Source organism: Pimephales promelas, chromosome 1 (genome assembly GCF_988280905.1).
Source record: "Pimephales promelas chromosome 1, fPimPro1.hap1.1, whole genome shotgun sequence".
Taxonomy (NCBI): domain Eukaryota; kingdom Metazoa; phylum Chordata; class Actinopteri; order Cypriniformes; family Leuciscidae; genus Pimephales; species Pimephales promelas.
In genome coordinates, this window is record NC_142769.1 from 7,448,396 (window position 1) to 7,465,019 (window position 16,624).

The following is a 16,624-nucleotide window of genomic DNA, read 5'->3' on the forward strand; positions in this document are numbered from 1 at the left end:
TGATTACAGTAACTGAAGGGGCTGGGATGGAAGCGGCTGAAATGGGCTGACTGGAAGCTGCAGTTGGAATCAAATGGCAGAGAAACAATAAAGCTCTGGGCTCCCAAAGGTTTGGGGAAAGGCTCAGATGATTGCATTGTGGCCAAGACGGCAAGCATTTCTGAGATAAGCCTAAGAGCATGTACCATTCATTCTTAATGTTATTCGGCTGAGATAAAACCTTGAGGATATGGCAAGCAACACCACTGAAATCTGCTACCAATAACAAAATGAAAACATATCTTCTTCATACTTTAACAAGATCACATTCTGTGTAGGAAACAGCAGTGTTATTAAGACCTGCCTTGTCTTTGACTTCTGAATTCTGACCATCATTGGCTGTTCAGCCGAGGTATACCGCCCATTTCTCTTTATTGGATCATGTTCAATTATGTTACAAACATGTTCAAAGATCTTGGAGCATAAGGGTCTCCAGCAGCCTCTTTATTAGGTCAACTTGTTTGTGCGTTGTTTTGGACAGGGAGTTAAGTAATCCAGTTGTATTTTATTTTGATATTTGATAAGGCGATTTAATTGATCTCTTTTCGTTGCCTTTGTTAACACTCAAGGATTTGCTCCTTATTCCACTACCTAATTGTTAGTCTAATATTACAGTTCTCTCTGGTTAGTTCTTGTGGATCTGAATGATAATCGACCGGAGTGATTTGTTTTTTGGGATTCCACTACCACTGCCCTTTTAAGCGTTCACTCTATACAGCCAGACCCAGGCTATAATACTCAGACATTGCTATGCCTGTTTGAAAATCATTTCTTAATGTAGAAGATGTAACAAGAGTTAAAAAGTTTTTTAATTGTATAGTGTTCATAACCTGAAATACCGTTCAGGATGCACTGTACATAACAAGACTCATGAGAGGGTTTAAAGTAATCCAAGGCTGACATTATGACAACATCCTCTAATTATTCACTGTACATCCTATTAATTATGCAGAGTTTAATTAGGTTACGCCTATACTGTCTATTTTGAAACTGCAATGTGGGTTACATGCATGCAAGTGCAATTAAAATTGGGAAAATGGGCTCTGGATGGCAAGGAAATCATTTCTTACCCAAATACATATCTCAACACTTTGAAAATGTACATTTTTGAAATGGAACACAGAAGTGAAAAAAACTTGACATACCAGGTTAGGGACCACATACTCAAAAATGTCAGTCAATCAATCAATCATCAATCAATCATGACCGATTATTAAGTTTAGAAACTTAAAGATTAAAAACATTCAAAGACATTGTCATGCGGTCAGACATAACAGGCCAATGACACTATAAGAACAACAGAAGTACAACACGTGCTTGTTTTCAGACTCATCTCCTGTGGTTCTGGATTTATTCAGGATCTGTATCTATCTATCTATCTATCTATCTATCTATCTATCTATCTATCTATCTATCTATCTATCTATCTATCTATCTATCTATCTATCTATATCTATATCTATATCTATATATATATCTATATATATATATATATATATATGTGTGTGTGTGATGCCATCTGGGAAAACCCATCGGATGTCGCGCTGGTACATTTTCATTAGGGTTTAAATGAAGAGTTTGTTTCCAAAACGCAACAAATCCATTTTGATTAATTTGAGTAAAACTGTTTTCTTTACCAAGAAAGAGGGAAAATGAAAACCACTATTTTCTGTTTCAAATTTTCACATAGAATTTGTAGGTTATAGGAAGCCGGGTGCATTTATAGCGCTGCCGTTACTGTTTACATTGCGTGGAATGGCGTGTTGTGATTGGTTGAGCGGATGTATCGCATTTTGCAGAGAAGGGAGACTGGCGTTTATTGGAAAGAAAGGGAGAAAACATTACATGATAACACGGCGAATATCGCATTTTATGTAAAATTAAACATTGACTTTTCAATACCAACCAGATACTATACAGATTTTTGGAGTAACTCAATTTTTTTTTTTTTTAAATGGCGTTTTTTTATTGCGTTTTGGAACCAAACTCTTCAAATATAGATTGAATGTTTTTTGTCAAAACTGGGGTTTTTATTAAATTATTATTCTATAACATCTTGTTTATCATCTCTGAATATATACAGGGAAAATTCACTAGTTGAGTGCAGAAAAAAAGCGAATTATTATGGCCAGCTGAAAAGACGGTTTCTCTTTAAGATCTCTTTAACATCGGCAGAGCGGAGGGGCAAAAAGACAATATCTTTCGAATGATACCTAATCTATGATGACTACAAAAATATGTGATATGAAAAAAAGCCAATAAATAAAGAGTGCCAGTCGTCCCGCTAACAAATGTGACAGTTAATTAAACCCATTTTTTCTCAAAACACTGTTTCTGAAAATCACAGCGATCAGCCAATTTCAGATAACCACAACTTTTGTTAGAGAAAAACAATAAAAGAAATAAAAACAGATTTGGAAAGGGCTTGAACCCAGCTTTAATATGGTCTCAAAACCTGTAATATGTCAAATTTCAGGCCATTTTCAGCAACATTTATATCTTATAATTAACACACATTTTTTCAGGACAGGACAGGACAAATAATCGATGTTGTGGTGCCAGAAGTGAAGTCTCTCCACAAGGGCAGTAACACACAGTCCATTATAATTGCCATGATGACCTACGAAACCACCAGTGACTCTATACTCTTCAGGTCTAAATAAAATTGTCAGGAGTAGAAAGTAAAAAACAACAAAAGCAACGACTTTTCCGCAGTGCAGACAGCAGGAAAGTCGAAGAGTCTCTGAATAAATTAATTATACCAATGATTGAATTTGGTTTTCATCCGGCTTCTTTCTCCAAGCATTGTTGAACAATGTTTGGTAGCCATTGATTGGGAAAGATTTTTTTTTTCTATATTGTAGAAGTGAGAAAGGGTGTAATGAGAATATGATATGGAGAAGCTGCCCTACTTCCTCTACATTGTCTGGGAGATAGATATCGAGCGGCTGGAATTTAGAGCCTGAGGTTCATTTAAAGTGTCTGCTGAGTTTAGAAGCAAAGACACGAATAAGGTTTCATTGAAATATGTGCTGTGTGGTTTCAGTCATGACAGAAAATTTGACAAGTGATTGCCAGCTAACCACAGACAATAAATAAAACCTTCAGAGAACAGAACCGGATATATATTAAAATATATAATCAGTCATACAGGTGTGTTATTTTCATCAAAAAATGATTCTGTTCACTTTAAAGGGACACCTCACCCATTTGCATTAAAGGATTAGTTCACTTTTCAAAAAACTTTTGCTGATAATTTACTCACCCCCATGTCATCCAAGATGTCCATGTCTTTCTTTCTTCAGTCGAAAAGAAATTAAGGTTTTTGATGAAAACATTCCAGGATTTTTCTCCATATAATGCACTTCAGTGGGAACCAAACGGTTCAAGGTCCAAAAGAAACTTTCAGTACAAACTGCAGACTTGTTCAAAGGGCTTTAAACGATTCCAGACGATGAATAAGGGTCTTATCAAGCGAAACGATCGCTCATTTTTTTTCAAAAAAATAAAGTTTTATAAGATCAAACGCTCACCTTGCTCTGTTCTGTGGTGCACGTTCGTGACTCTCCTGTTGAACAAAATGAACAAATCTTTTTACGAATCAATTTGTTCGTTTCTTTCGCCGAATGAACCAAATGACTCGGAAAAAGATTTGTTCATTTTGATGAACGAGTTCGAACAGGAGTGCGTTACAGAACAGAGCAAGGCGAGCGTATGAGCTCATAAAACTTCAACTTTGTTATTTATTTATAAAACGATCGATCGTTTCGCTTGATGAGACCCTTATTCATCGTCTGGAATTGTTTAAAGCCCTTTGAACAAGTTTGCAGTTTGTACTTAAAGTTTCTTTTGGAACTTGAACCGTCTGGTTCCCACTAAAGTCCATTATAAGGAGAAAAATCCTGGAATGTTTTCATCAAAAACCTTAATTTCTTTTCGACTGAAGAAAGAAAGACATGGACGAAATGGATCTTGGATGGGGGTGAGTAAATTATCAGCAAAAGTTTTTTCAAAAGTGAACTACTCCTTTAAGCTTTAGAAACGCAGTCATATTTTTGAATGGCAATGGTTTATTCCCTGATTTTCCCCTGAGATGGGTGAAATAAGGATTTAAGTGTTACACTTCCCACTTTTTATGACATAAGAATCGTCAGGAAGTCCCATTTCTTTGTATAAGGGTTAAGACTACAAACACAAGCTCATTATTTATCCAGGGGGTGGGACCACTCACACTACAGACCTATTACAAATCAGTGGGTGTGACTTCACTTTCTGAAACTAAAAGCAATAAGTTACGACAATGCCGAAATGCTTTTTTTTAAGTGTTTTTTTTTTCTCTCTCCATTCAATGAAAGTAAGTGGGGTCCAATGTTGTTTGGACCCCAATATTTCGGGAACTACCTATTTCATTCACGTTCAGGGTCTTCCTGTTGTAATGTTTTTCTTGCCAGCCCTGCCATTATAAAAAAAATAAAATAATAAATAAATGAGTGGGCTTACTTGTACCAAAGACATTATATATAGAAAGACGGTGCACTAATATTACAATGAATGGGAGGAGAAAATGTACCACGCAATAGGAAGGAACTTTCCCGCCCGGAATTTACCTCAAATTTGGGTAACGCTTTCTTTTACAGTCCAGTTACCTATGTAAATACTATGTACTTATTTTAGTAACTACAATTACTGGGTAATAACTACTAACCCTGAACCTACCCCTGTCCCATGTACTTACCTTATATTAGCCAGTACGTTCTAGGTAAGTACACTGTAAGTACTGTACTGTAAAAGGAAGCGTTACCCAAATTTCTTGTAAAATCTAGTTGTAGTCTACAGTCATTCCCAAAGCTGTTTCCCATTTAGCATTCATGCTAACAACCAATACTGGCGCTCAGTCTTTTTGCCACTTAGTGTGCGTAACCGCAGTCACTACGGCCGACTGTGACATCACGCACATACCTACTATATCCTGGAAACCTACATTTATTACTAGTAAGAACTGCACCACTATCCAAGCTAAGCTATTCCTGACAACACATACAAGGCTGTTTAATAGCAGCTCAGCTGCGAGTCTGTCTATCAAACTGAAGTGATAGGGCCTATTAAGCCACAATGAGCTGGCATCTCGGATTAAATATTCAGTGTTTGGTCAAGGATTATGTGGACTCCTGGAACGGCATCTCAGAGGACAGCTGGAACATGACCTGGTAATAGCTGTCGAGAAACCAAAGAGACGAAACCTACACGACTCATGTCGCAGAGATTGTCTAAATAAACACACCATACTGACATGACCACAGGCTCAGCCTTCACGCAATACGATACCGTTTCCTTACAGAACAGACAAAAAAAATGGAAGCTAGAAACTGTTCAATTGCGAATTATGACCGGTAAGAGCATCTGATACTCTCTCGTACTCAAAGAGAGAGCATAATGTCAACGGGTTGAAGGATTTTGGCCTTGTGAGACCACCGCAAATTGCATTGACAAACCTAATCAAATCACTTGAAATCTATAACCATCTACTTTGCTGCATGCTAAAAATGTCCACGTGCACCTGAGAGCTTTGTGTGAGAAATACAACATGATGAAGCTGAAGGGAAAGTTCTCCAGATGCTCTCTCAGACGCCATTTCTGCCTCTTTTTCCTTAAAGACAAAAAGCAGACGTTGTTCCAGATCCTCTGCCAAGTATTTCAACCGGTTCCCTTACAAATGGATGATACATTGCAGCGGTGGACGTGTGTGACAGCAAGAAGCAATAAACTGGGGGGAAACAAAAAGGCAAATGTCATTTGTTCACAAGAGAGAGAGAGATTTGGAGCGTTTAGACAGTGAGAGCGAGGCCACAATGTGACAAATAGATGGACACAGCCCTCTGGCTCCATGTAGCTTGAAAGTCAGCCATTTAATTCACAGTCTTCGGGGTCCAAAAGCCTGAAGAAATATGCAGCTCGCACTGTCCTTTCTGTGGGACATTTACGGTACAAAATGTAATAGGGTGTTCAAAGTAATTTACAGCAATGAAATAGCAAGAGGTGTTTACTGCTGGTGAGATAAAACAAGGATTTCATTTTCTTTATTATCTTTAATCAAGACAGTGACATATTTAAAGACACTTCACGGCAGTGTTGTAGTCGAGACCACCTCACTCGAGTCCGAGTCGAGACCGAGACCAGAGAGAGCCGAGTCCGAGTCAAGACCGAGTCCATAGAGAGTCGAGTCCGAGACCAGAGACGGTCGAGTCTGAGTCGAGACCGAGACCAGTGAGGGTTGATTACTTAATTTACTTTTATTTACTTAGAGAAATCCTTTTTTTTTTACTGAATTTACTTAGAGTTTAAAAAATATGATCAGTTTAGGGTAAAAAGGCCACATAGTAGGTGGTGTTAAAAGTAATATTTTTACAATTTGTCGTGCGCAGTTGCGCACTAGAAAATCACCAATCACTGGGCGTGTCAATCAATTTAAAGAAATATTTTAAATACATTAATAATCATGAAAAATATTTTGAATTGAACTCGAGTGGACTCGGGAATAAGTCAGAGTCCTAAAAAAAAAAAATGTTCGAGTATGAGTCAATTCCGAGTCCAAATGCACACGAGTCCATGACAAGACCAACACCATTAAAATATGGTCTCGAGACCGAGTCCGAGACGAGTCCGAGTCTCGAGTACTACAACACTGCTTCACGGTAAAAAGTACAGTTTACTGGATCTTTGAGTCACAATACTGAGAAATGTGAATTAGAAACCGTGTTAAACCAACAGATTTCCCCAAATGGTGTCCTAACTAGTCAAACATAATAGGCTGAACAAACAATATTGCTAAAATGTTGATGATTTGTGAGTTCCTATAGGCCTAGTATGCATTGCAGTTCCCAGTGTCCCTCGGCTGTGTTCTATGTCAGATCTCATTAGAATCAGGCTCAGGTCAGACTTTACAATGGACTGATTCTTTCAGGGCATCGATCAATCCTGATCAGTTGAGCAACAGATTGGCATTCAGTGTCTGTGCATTGCTTTCTAAGATAAAAGATATAGTGTTGCCTTCACAAGGGTGGCTGAAATGTAAGCATGAATATATTGATATTACAAATGGCTCCTTAGATACAGTACAAGATAATCAGTTTTTGGCATTCAACCAAAATAATTTATTTGCTAACGGTCATATTCAAATTTCCTGTGACATAATAATTACCACTTGACCTGTTATAAACCTGTCTGAAATCTGTATAAACTTTTTATTATTTATTATTTTAAGTGTAAACGGAGAAAAGAAAGACTAACAGGAACAAGAACACTGTTCTACAACCATGTTTGGACGGATTGTCTGCCGAATCAATACAGCACCGTAACAAGGATTTCAAGTCAAGGGAGAAAGACGGTCTCCAGCAAGTTAGAGTCAGAAAAGCTGTCAGTCTGTCAGACGATCAATATTAAAAGTCATTTTCTGTGACTAAGCATTTTATCCCACATTGGGTTTGTTCCTTTTTCCAGCAGGTTTGATTTATCCTGGTAATCATCACAAAACAGCTGACATCTGGATTAATTAATTTTTCATGCTTTTGACTCTCAATTAAATCTCTACTTGGCAAATGTTAAGCATTGTTAATAAAGATTTTCAGTGGAAGAGTGTGCAACACCAGACAAAATATGATATAATACTGTTTATAATGATGGAACAGATTGAATAAGCATGCATTCAATGCAAAACTACTGAACCGATCATAAATTAATTTTTTTATGAGTATAAACGAAATTATTGTGTTTTATTCTTAAAACAAGAAAAATTATTTACCAAATGAGTAAGAAGCATTAACTTAATTCAAGATTTTTGCTCTGAAGCCTTAATGTCTTAAAGAGATAGTTCACCCTAAAATGACAACTGAGTAATTTACTCACCCTTGTGCGTTTTTAATGCTGTATGAATATATCTAATGTATATATTTACCTCAGAGGCGAAAGTTCATGGATTGTGTTCCACTTGGTGCCATCTTCACATTTCCGTGCACAGAAGACCAATGGCCAAGGAAGATGTTCATGTAGATAATAAATTCAATTTTGGTTTGCTTTACCCTATCGTAAGGCTTGGTGAAAAACAATATCATATATAAATCACAAATGGAGGAAAATTTCAAGTGTCTTGGAAACGTTGCCGCAGTTCTTTTGGATTTAGTCCGTCTCAGTTAATTCTGTAATTCCTTATGTAATCTCAGACAAACTCTGATAATCAGATAATGGTGATATCAGAGCATACCGGCTGTTAACAGACTCCTTGTGCATACAGAAATCTCACTGGATTGTTACAATTAAAGGCAAAATTAAAGTTTGGAAAAGGTAAATTGATATTTCCTACTGAAACACTACAGCAAAATATATATCTGGCTTAAAACCATTTTTTTGATGCAGAAATACAAGCGTGCATAAGACGTTTGCACAGTAATGTATATTGAGAGCATTTCCTTAAATGGTAGGTAAATTAATAAAGGGATGAATTTAAAAAAAAAAATATTGTGATAATATTTTTGGCCATATCGCCCAGCCTTACCCTATCCTATACCCCCAGAACACTTGGAATATATGGCATGTGTTGCATAAGATCATTCCCTGATAGTTTTACGACTTTAAAAAAAATGTGTGATTCTGGTCGCTATTCACTGCCATTATATGGACGAGTGTGAGCAGGACATACAATTTTATATATATTCTCCTTTTGTGGTCTGAAAAGGAAATACGGCATTAGAACAACACCAGGATGAGTAAAGGATGACTTAAATGGATAGTCCACCCTAAAATGAAAATTAAGCATTTCTGCTCAGTAACTAGCATATATCTTTATAGGAAATAGTCTATATCATTAAAAAGAGAATGAAAAGAGAATAGTCTATATATAATCTTAAAGGAACACACAGATTTTTCAGATTATAATCAATGGTATCTAACATAACTGCTTGACTAACATAAAAAAAGTAAATAATGACTTGTCACAAACACCAAAGACATGCCTTCTATCAACACATCACCCCAAACAACAATACTTAAGGTTCAAGGAGTCTTTATTAACCCCGAGGGGTAATTTGTTGTGCCGCTGCTTATGACAGCAGCCGTACGAACAGTAATAAATAAAAATAAAGTTTAAAACACCTAAACAATTACATGCTAAACAAGGATCTACAACTTATATTGACTTGTTACAAAGGCCTATAGCTGAAGGGACAAAATAATTTTTATGTCTATTTGTCTTGCATTTATGTAAACTGAATCTGCGGCCCGACGGCAATAAGATGAAACAACTGTTCAAGGGGTGACTAGGGTCGGCCAATATCGATTGTGCCTTCTTAAGGGTCCTTGTCTCGTATATGACTTTTATATCAGACAAATGGTTATTAGAAATTTTGCCACACACTTTCACTAAATATTGCAGCCTATTTCTATTTTTGAGTGTGATGGACCCAAACCAGCTCACAAGAGCAAAAGAAAGGATAGATTCAATAAAGCAACAATAAAACATCCTCATAAAAGTATTATCGACATTAAAATTGCGAAGTTTACGATAAAAAAAAACATACGTTGATGTGATTTCTTACAGATGGCGTCAACCTGTGGCTCAAAAGTGAGTTTGTCATCAATGATAATGCCTAGGTATTTATATTGTTTCACCACTTCTATAGCTTGGTCATTAATAAGAGTAGAAGAGACGGCGTGAGGATTTGTGCTAAAATCGATCAGCATTTCTTTAGTTTTTGTTTCATTAATCTTAATGAAAGACGATTTACACCACTCTGTAAAATCATTTAAAAATAGCGCCATGCTCAGGGTCGTTATGCGTCAGCAATGACACTATTACCGAGTCGTCGGCAAACTTAATGATATGACGCCCAGTATGCCGGCTTTGGCATGCGTTTGTGTATAAAATAAATAGGATCGCGGAGAGGACGCAGCCCTGAGGGGAGCCGGAGGAAGAACGGAGAACATCAGATAGCATACTATTCACTCTTACTCGTTGAGACCTATTAGTTAAGAAATTCATCAACCAACAAATAAGACAAGGATCTATATTAAATGTACCTTTCAGAATCCCTGCTAAAATATGTGGTTGGATACAATTAAAAGCTGAAGAGAAGTCGATGAAAACCAACCATTTAAAGGGATAGTTCACTGTGAAATAAATTTTTGATATGTTTTAGCTTACCTCAAGAGAATCCAAGCTGTAGGCATCCTTGTTTCCACAGTATTTACAATTTTGATATTTTTCGGTAAAACTGTTGTTGTCTATCAGTCATATAATGCAGATTTAGGGGGTCCAACCTCAGTTCACCTCTTAAAAGCATGCACAGAGAAGTCCAAATTAAACATGATTTAATGACTCATAAGTGTAAGTACACATTGATGGCCTAAGACACGAAACGAGCAGTTTGTGTGAGAAAACAAACAGACTTTATATCGTTTTTACCTCTTGTAATCACAGCCATGTCCAACTGATATGAAGCGCTCTCTCGCGCGTGTACGTCACTCATTGTTTACGCAGAGATTTCGGAAGTTTTACCTTTCACTAAACATATTTAGATATATCGAAATCGTCTTCCATTGCGGTTTCCTGTATGTCTAAATAGGTTTAGATCTTCACAAACTGTGCATGCTCTTAAGAGGTGAACCAAGGGTGGACCCCCTAAGCCTGCATTATACGACTGATAGACAACAACGGTTTGACCGAAAAATATCAAAATTGAAAATACTGTGGAAACAAAGACACCTACATCTTGGATGCTCTTGAGGTAAGCTAAAACATGTCAAAAATTAATTTCAAAGTGAACTATCCCTTTAATGAGGGAAAGTTTTGTGATTATGATCAAACACTAGCCTACATCAGTCCCGCCTACAGAAATCTACTTAAACCAGTCCGCCAGCAGTAGTCAAGTCTTCACTGCAGGTCTCCATTTATGTACACAACACATTCTAATGCATCATATTCATAAAAAATAAGACCTTCAAAGCAACGCATGCCAAGCTTTTCCATCCGTGGTCTTTGTTGTCAAACGCACCCACACATTCAGATGCTGCAGAGATGCACTCCTCACAAACACAACAGATACACGATAATCAATAAATGGGAAATAAAGAAAGGGAACGAGTGAACAAATAAACTTGTCAAATCGGATGAATCCAATGCTTGGGTTAGCAAAAACAAAACTCGCTCGTACTGAGGTGTTAAATGAACATATCGAGTGCAAAGAGAAAAACTCGAACAAACATTTTGTAATAATGAGTCCGTCAGGTTATTCCTTCAAAATATTTCAAATGACATTTTTTTCACATTGCAAATGCAAAACATATCTTGACAAAAGGCCAGCATACTCCCTACATGCACTTGTTTTGATGCATTGCTGATTTCCGATTCATTTCAGAAATATGGCTCACTGCCCAAATTATCTCCACACAATTTGACATTATTTGTAGACACACTGGGAAAACAACAGCAGGATACTCAAGGACAACATGACTAAATTTGCTGCAATCCACAAGGAAGAGCCCATCTCTCCTTGAAACAGCTGACACATCAATTAATATTTGCCAAATGATGGGGAAAATTTGTTTGCCTCCTCCTAATTGCCGGTTGACTTGGATTAATTGACATGATTAAGGAGATAAGGAAGGAGAAGATAGATAGATAGATATTACCAAAAGGTCAAAACATGGCTGCAGGTTGTTTGAGCTGCACTGCCTCAACTTCCACATCAATATTGTATAATGCTAGATTGCACCAAAGTATTTTATCCCCCATTGCAAATCCAACAAAGAGCAAACCTGATCAAAAACTTTGGAAGGAGAAAATGTCCAATTTTACCTGCATTGAGTGTGCCGGTAATAAGTCTGAAGAGGTACTGAGCAAACTTCAGAATCTCCCTCTTGCATCTCTTCCTGCAGCTCATGCTGAGGTTTGTCTCTCTTCCCGCAGTTTTATCCTCAAAAGGTTTGTAGACAGAGGAAAACTTCCTCCCCGTGGCTGCGCTCCTGCCCGAACCTGCTCAGCTCGTGCGTCTGCGAGAGTCGGCTCATGCGGAGCCGCGCGAGGGGGGTCACTTACTGCCGTTGGGTCATAAATATTTCCTCTGGAGCGCTCAGGGGTCCCAGAGGTGCTGAGCGCTCCCTTCTAATCGGTCTCCTCTTAGCCGTTCACACTCTTTCGGTCACACACACACACACACACACATTGGTAGTAGAGTGGCTGCTTGTGTGTCTCAGCACCATCTGTGGCTGTTTCAACCTCCACGACCGTTTCTGGGAAGGCGGTGCCAGCGTGGCCTCAGAGCGAAGAGAGAGAGAGAGCGATGAGGAGGAGGGGCAGGAGAGGTGAAAAAAGAGAAGGAATCAGCATTGACAGGTGATTATGGGACTGTCGTGTTGCCAGTTGCAATGCTACACCGCTTCACGGCATTGAGAGTGAAGGATTTAACAAAAAAGTGGAAGAAATGGAGAAAGGGAGGGACGGCGAGGTTAAAGATAAGAAAGACCATGGAGACAGCCTGCTCTTGCCTGAGAGAAAGTGAATAGGACGGAGACATGGGGAAGGGAGATAAAGGTCAAGGTGCAAAGAAGGCAAGTGTAAAGAGATCTGGACAGAAAGACAAAGGGACTGAGGTGTGAAGAAGAGCAACGTGAAGCAAAGCAACAGACGGCAATATAAAGAAACGCAGAGAGAGAGAGAGGTTAAAACTAATGGGAAACACCCTGACATTTTCCAACGACAGGTGTTTAGATGGTAGAAATAAAGGTGGAGTTCATAAGGTCAGTCCTGATGACTCACAGCCTGAGGTACTTTTACAAAGCCACATCAAAAGACTGGGACTCGTCCATGAAAACAGCTCTAGGTAACATTTTATTCCAAAATAAAAGTCAAAGATAAGATTGGTATAGACCTTATGTAGCCCCGCCTCTTTTCAAAGTGGTGATCGTCGTGTTCGGTCTCCTGGTTTGTGTTTCCACAGCATGAAGGTGAGATCTTACGGATTTTTGAGTGAGCTGATCATTTTAAAGACTTCCTTCAAACATTACAATAACTTTTGTTAACTCTACGAGTAAGTCCACTTCACTGGCTAATTACGACAGTGATGCCATAAATATACAGAGCTACCGCAAAAATGGAATTTCTAAGACAAAATTCTAAAGATGTCTGCGCGGTTGTTTCTCTGGCACATAAGGTATAGAGGGAATGCATTGACGTCAATGCTTTCCCGCCGAAACAACCTGACTGAGTGGCAAAAGATCTGATGCGGGACTGGATTGTATAGGGGAAAATGCGACTAACAATTTTATCAATTTAAACTAAATGTTGCACTCAATATAGTGTTCCTTACAACTCACTAATGATCCAGTAATCCATGGATATTGACATGCAGCCAGGAATCGTGTTGCCTGACATTTATGTTTGCCTGATTTCGACACCGGGGAAATAAAAGCAATATAGACCTAAACATAAAGCAAATTTGCCTGTGAACGCTTTATATAAATACAATATAGGTAGGTCTAAATCCGGGTGATCACTTATATCAGTGTTATATACAGTATATACAGTATATATATATATATATATATATATATATATATATATATATATATATATATATATATATATATATACAGTATATATATATACACACACACACACACATATATATAAACACTGACCAAAAAAAAAGATTTTTGGGCTGGACGATATGATGATATTATGAAAGCGCTTGACTTGACTTGACTTGATATATATATATATATATATATATATATATATATATATATATAGTATATATATATACACACACACACACACACACACATATATATATATATATATATATATATCAAGTCAAGTCAAGTCAAGCGCTTTCATAATATCATCATATCGTCCAGCCCAAAAATCTTTTTTTTTGGTCAGTGTTTATTAAAAAAAAAAACATCCAATAATGCAGAATATGCAATGATAAATATTTAATTTATGAGTTGTTAATAAACAGTATATAACAATACAAAATATATGGGTATGGTTTTACAGCTTAATTCAGCATATTGACACAAAGACCCCGTTTACACCTGGTATTAAAATGCGATCTGTATCCAGATAAGTTATCCGGATAATAAGTACTGATTCCATTTACACCTGGCCACATAAATGTGTTTTTGCAAAACGGATATAAATCCGATCTTCACCTCCTGCGTTATATGCAGATTTATTGGATTGCACACGCCACCAAAAGCAACAGATCTGAGCGGCATTTTATTGATCATCAGCTATTTTCCAAATCAGAGACATCAATAAGAGAGAGTGGCAACAGGCCTGGTAAGATAATTTCGTTTCTTTACTTGAAGATGTGTTAACTGCGTCTGTGACTTACTTTCACTTTTATTTGCGATGTGTTTGCACGTTGACGCTCAGCTGCTCATCTGCGGTGATGCGTGTCGCATCTGACTAGCTATAACATGACATATAGCCTAGCCTATATAACACGCTCTCACTCGTTTATTTTTTAGCATTTTTGGGAGGAGTAAAATATACATATGTGGTTTCAACAACCAGATTGCGTTTACACCTAGTAAAGATCCGGACACAATGCGAGCCAGACTACCTCCAGATGTGGTCAGGCAGATCCGATCACGATCCGATCACAACGCGTTTACACCTTGCATTAACATGCGTTTTTTATTATCCGGATAACTTATCTGGATACAGATCGCATTTTAATACCAGGTGTAAACGGGGTCAAAATGATAACTGCAAATCCACCTTTCGCTGACTGGAGTGCGGTTGTTTCTGTGATTTGCAGCGATCCATTTGCTCCTCTTTCTAGCAGTCTGTAAAAATATACCTGATTTTTTTTGTCAAATCTAGTTGTACAGTCAATCGCAAAGCTCTTTCCCATTTTTTATGTGTTGTGTTTGTTTTTCGCGGCATTCACGCTGAAAAAAAATACAGCCGCTCAGTCTTTTTGCCCACTCACTGTGAGTAACTGCAGGCACAGTTCGGCCAACGGTGACGTCACGCGCATACCCTCTATATAGATATTTTATTATTATTGTTTAAAGCTGCATACATGAAAGGCAGTACAACAAACATTGCAGCAATGTATTAACAGTATATGGTTTAAAACATAAATTATCTGTAATGAGAATGAGCTTTTATTTTATTATGGCATTGAGAACTCTTAATTGTTGTTACAAATGAAAATGTCTGAAAAAAGCTGAAAAAGTACTATAATGTCTCATTTAAAGCTAAAAAGAAATATTCAAAAAATCTCTGAGGAAAGGAAAGCTCTTAACATAATTACTAAAAACTGAATATATATTTAAAAAAAGGTCATTCAAAATATGAAAATTGACATTCATTTACTCGCCCATGTCATAAACCCATTTATGTTATTTTCTTTTTTTTTCTTATGAAAAAAAATACACTTTTGAAGAAATGTTACGCATACAATAATTAATGGTAAATGAATTGTCAAGCTCCAGCAAGAACAACAACAACAGCAACAAAACAACTCATTTAAAGCACCATAAAAGTGCACCACTATGCTATTATAATATAATATTTGGGATGCACAAAACCACATTTAAGTTGCCGTTTAAAGAATGTAATGATAATGTTTAGTTTTAGGTTACGTCTTTAGACAATATTAAAAATAGAAACGTTTTTCTTTTGAACAATGTTAAAATGATCCCACTCACACTGCGAAAATGATTAAACGCGTTGTATAATGCTTCCAGGCCAGTAGTTGGCGATGTCACTTTGTAAAGAAACGCTATGTGCCTACGCATGTGCATGATGTCACCGTTTTCACAAATTCACATGTTTGTAGCTTACACAGAGACAATAATTGTATCATTTTTAAAAATCTAAATTTTGCGTTTTCAGGCCCCCAAACTGTAGTTGTCGTGTTAATAAGCAGGTTTCAGTTAGAGACTGTGTTGTGTAAACGGCCCCACACTTTGGTTTTCACTGTGTTGTTCCAGTTTTATCCATTTATCCATTTTATCCTTAATTACTCTCCCCATGAGTTTAAAGGCACAATATGTAAGATTTTTAGATTAAAAATCTCCATCATAAAATATATTATCAAATAAATTGCATGTCATTTAGCAACAGTCATCCGTTATTTTCTAATATCGATCTAGATTACTGCAAAGTGCAACAAGTCTCTCATACCAGCCACCTAGAGAACGCGCAGTCACGTTTATAACAACTTTACTCAAATGTATTTAGTATGATGGTTTTAACCATGTAAAACAGAGCAGCGTTACCCCACATACGCAACTAAAAGAGCTGAAGTGAGCGACGGCAGCACAGGCATAACAAACGCTCAGACCAGTGTTTCGCGGGGGTCTCTCTCATTAACATTCACTCTCTCACTTTTGGTTAACATGATATACATGAATACATGATTTCTGATCGAGTCCACCGGATTTCTTTCCATACACTGTAAAAAATAACCATGATTTTAACGGTAAAAGACTGTAAAAATGCTACAGTGCAAAACTGTTAATTGGTAAACAGAAAGTTTCCGTACTATACATGGTAAATAACTGTGATACATTTTTA

The 16,624-nt window shown here is 37.2% G+C and overlaps 1 protein-coding gene across 4 annotated transcripts in view; it reads right to left on the reverse strand.

Moving 5' to 3' along the window:
* kcnip4a (potassium voltage-gated channel interacting protein 4a) overlaps positions 1–16,624 on the reverse strand; it is a 216,254-nt gene that overhangs the window by 131,488 nt on the left and 68,142 nt on the right. The window contains exon 1 of one of the 4 annotated variants that reach the window (XM_039669727.2): positions 11,885–12,275. The exons of the other annotated variants lie outside the window; for them this stretch is intronic. Coding sequence (XP_039525661.1) covers positions 11,885–11,969 — 85 coding nt within the window. The 5' untranslated portion in view covers positions 11,970–12,275. Of the gene's footprint in view, positions 1–11,884; positions 12,276–16,624 lie in introns of those variants that run through there. 4 annotated transcript variants of the gene reach the window in all.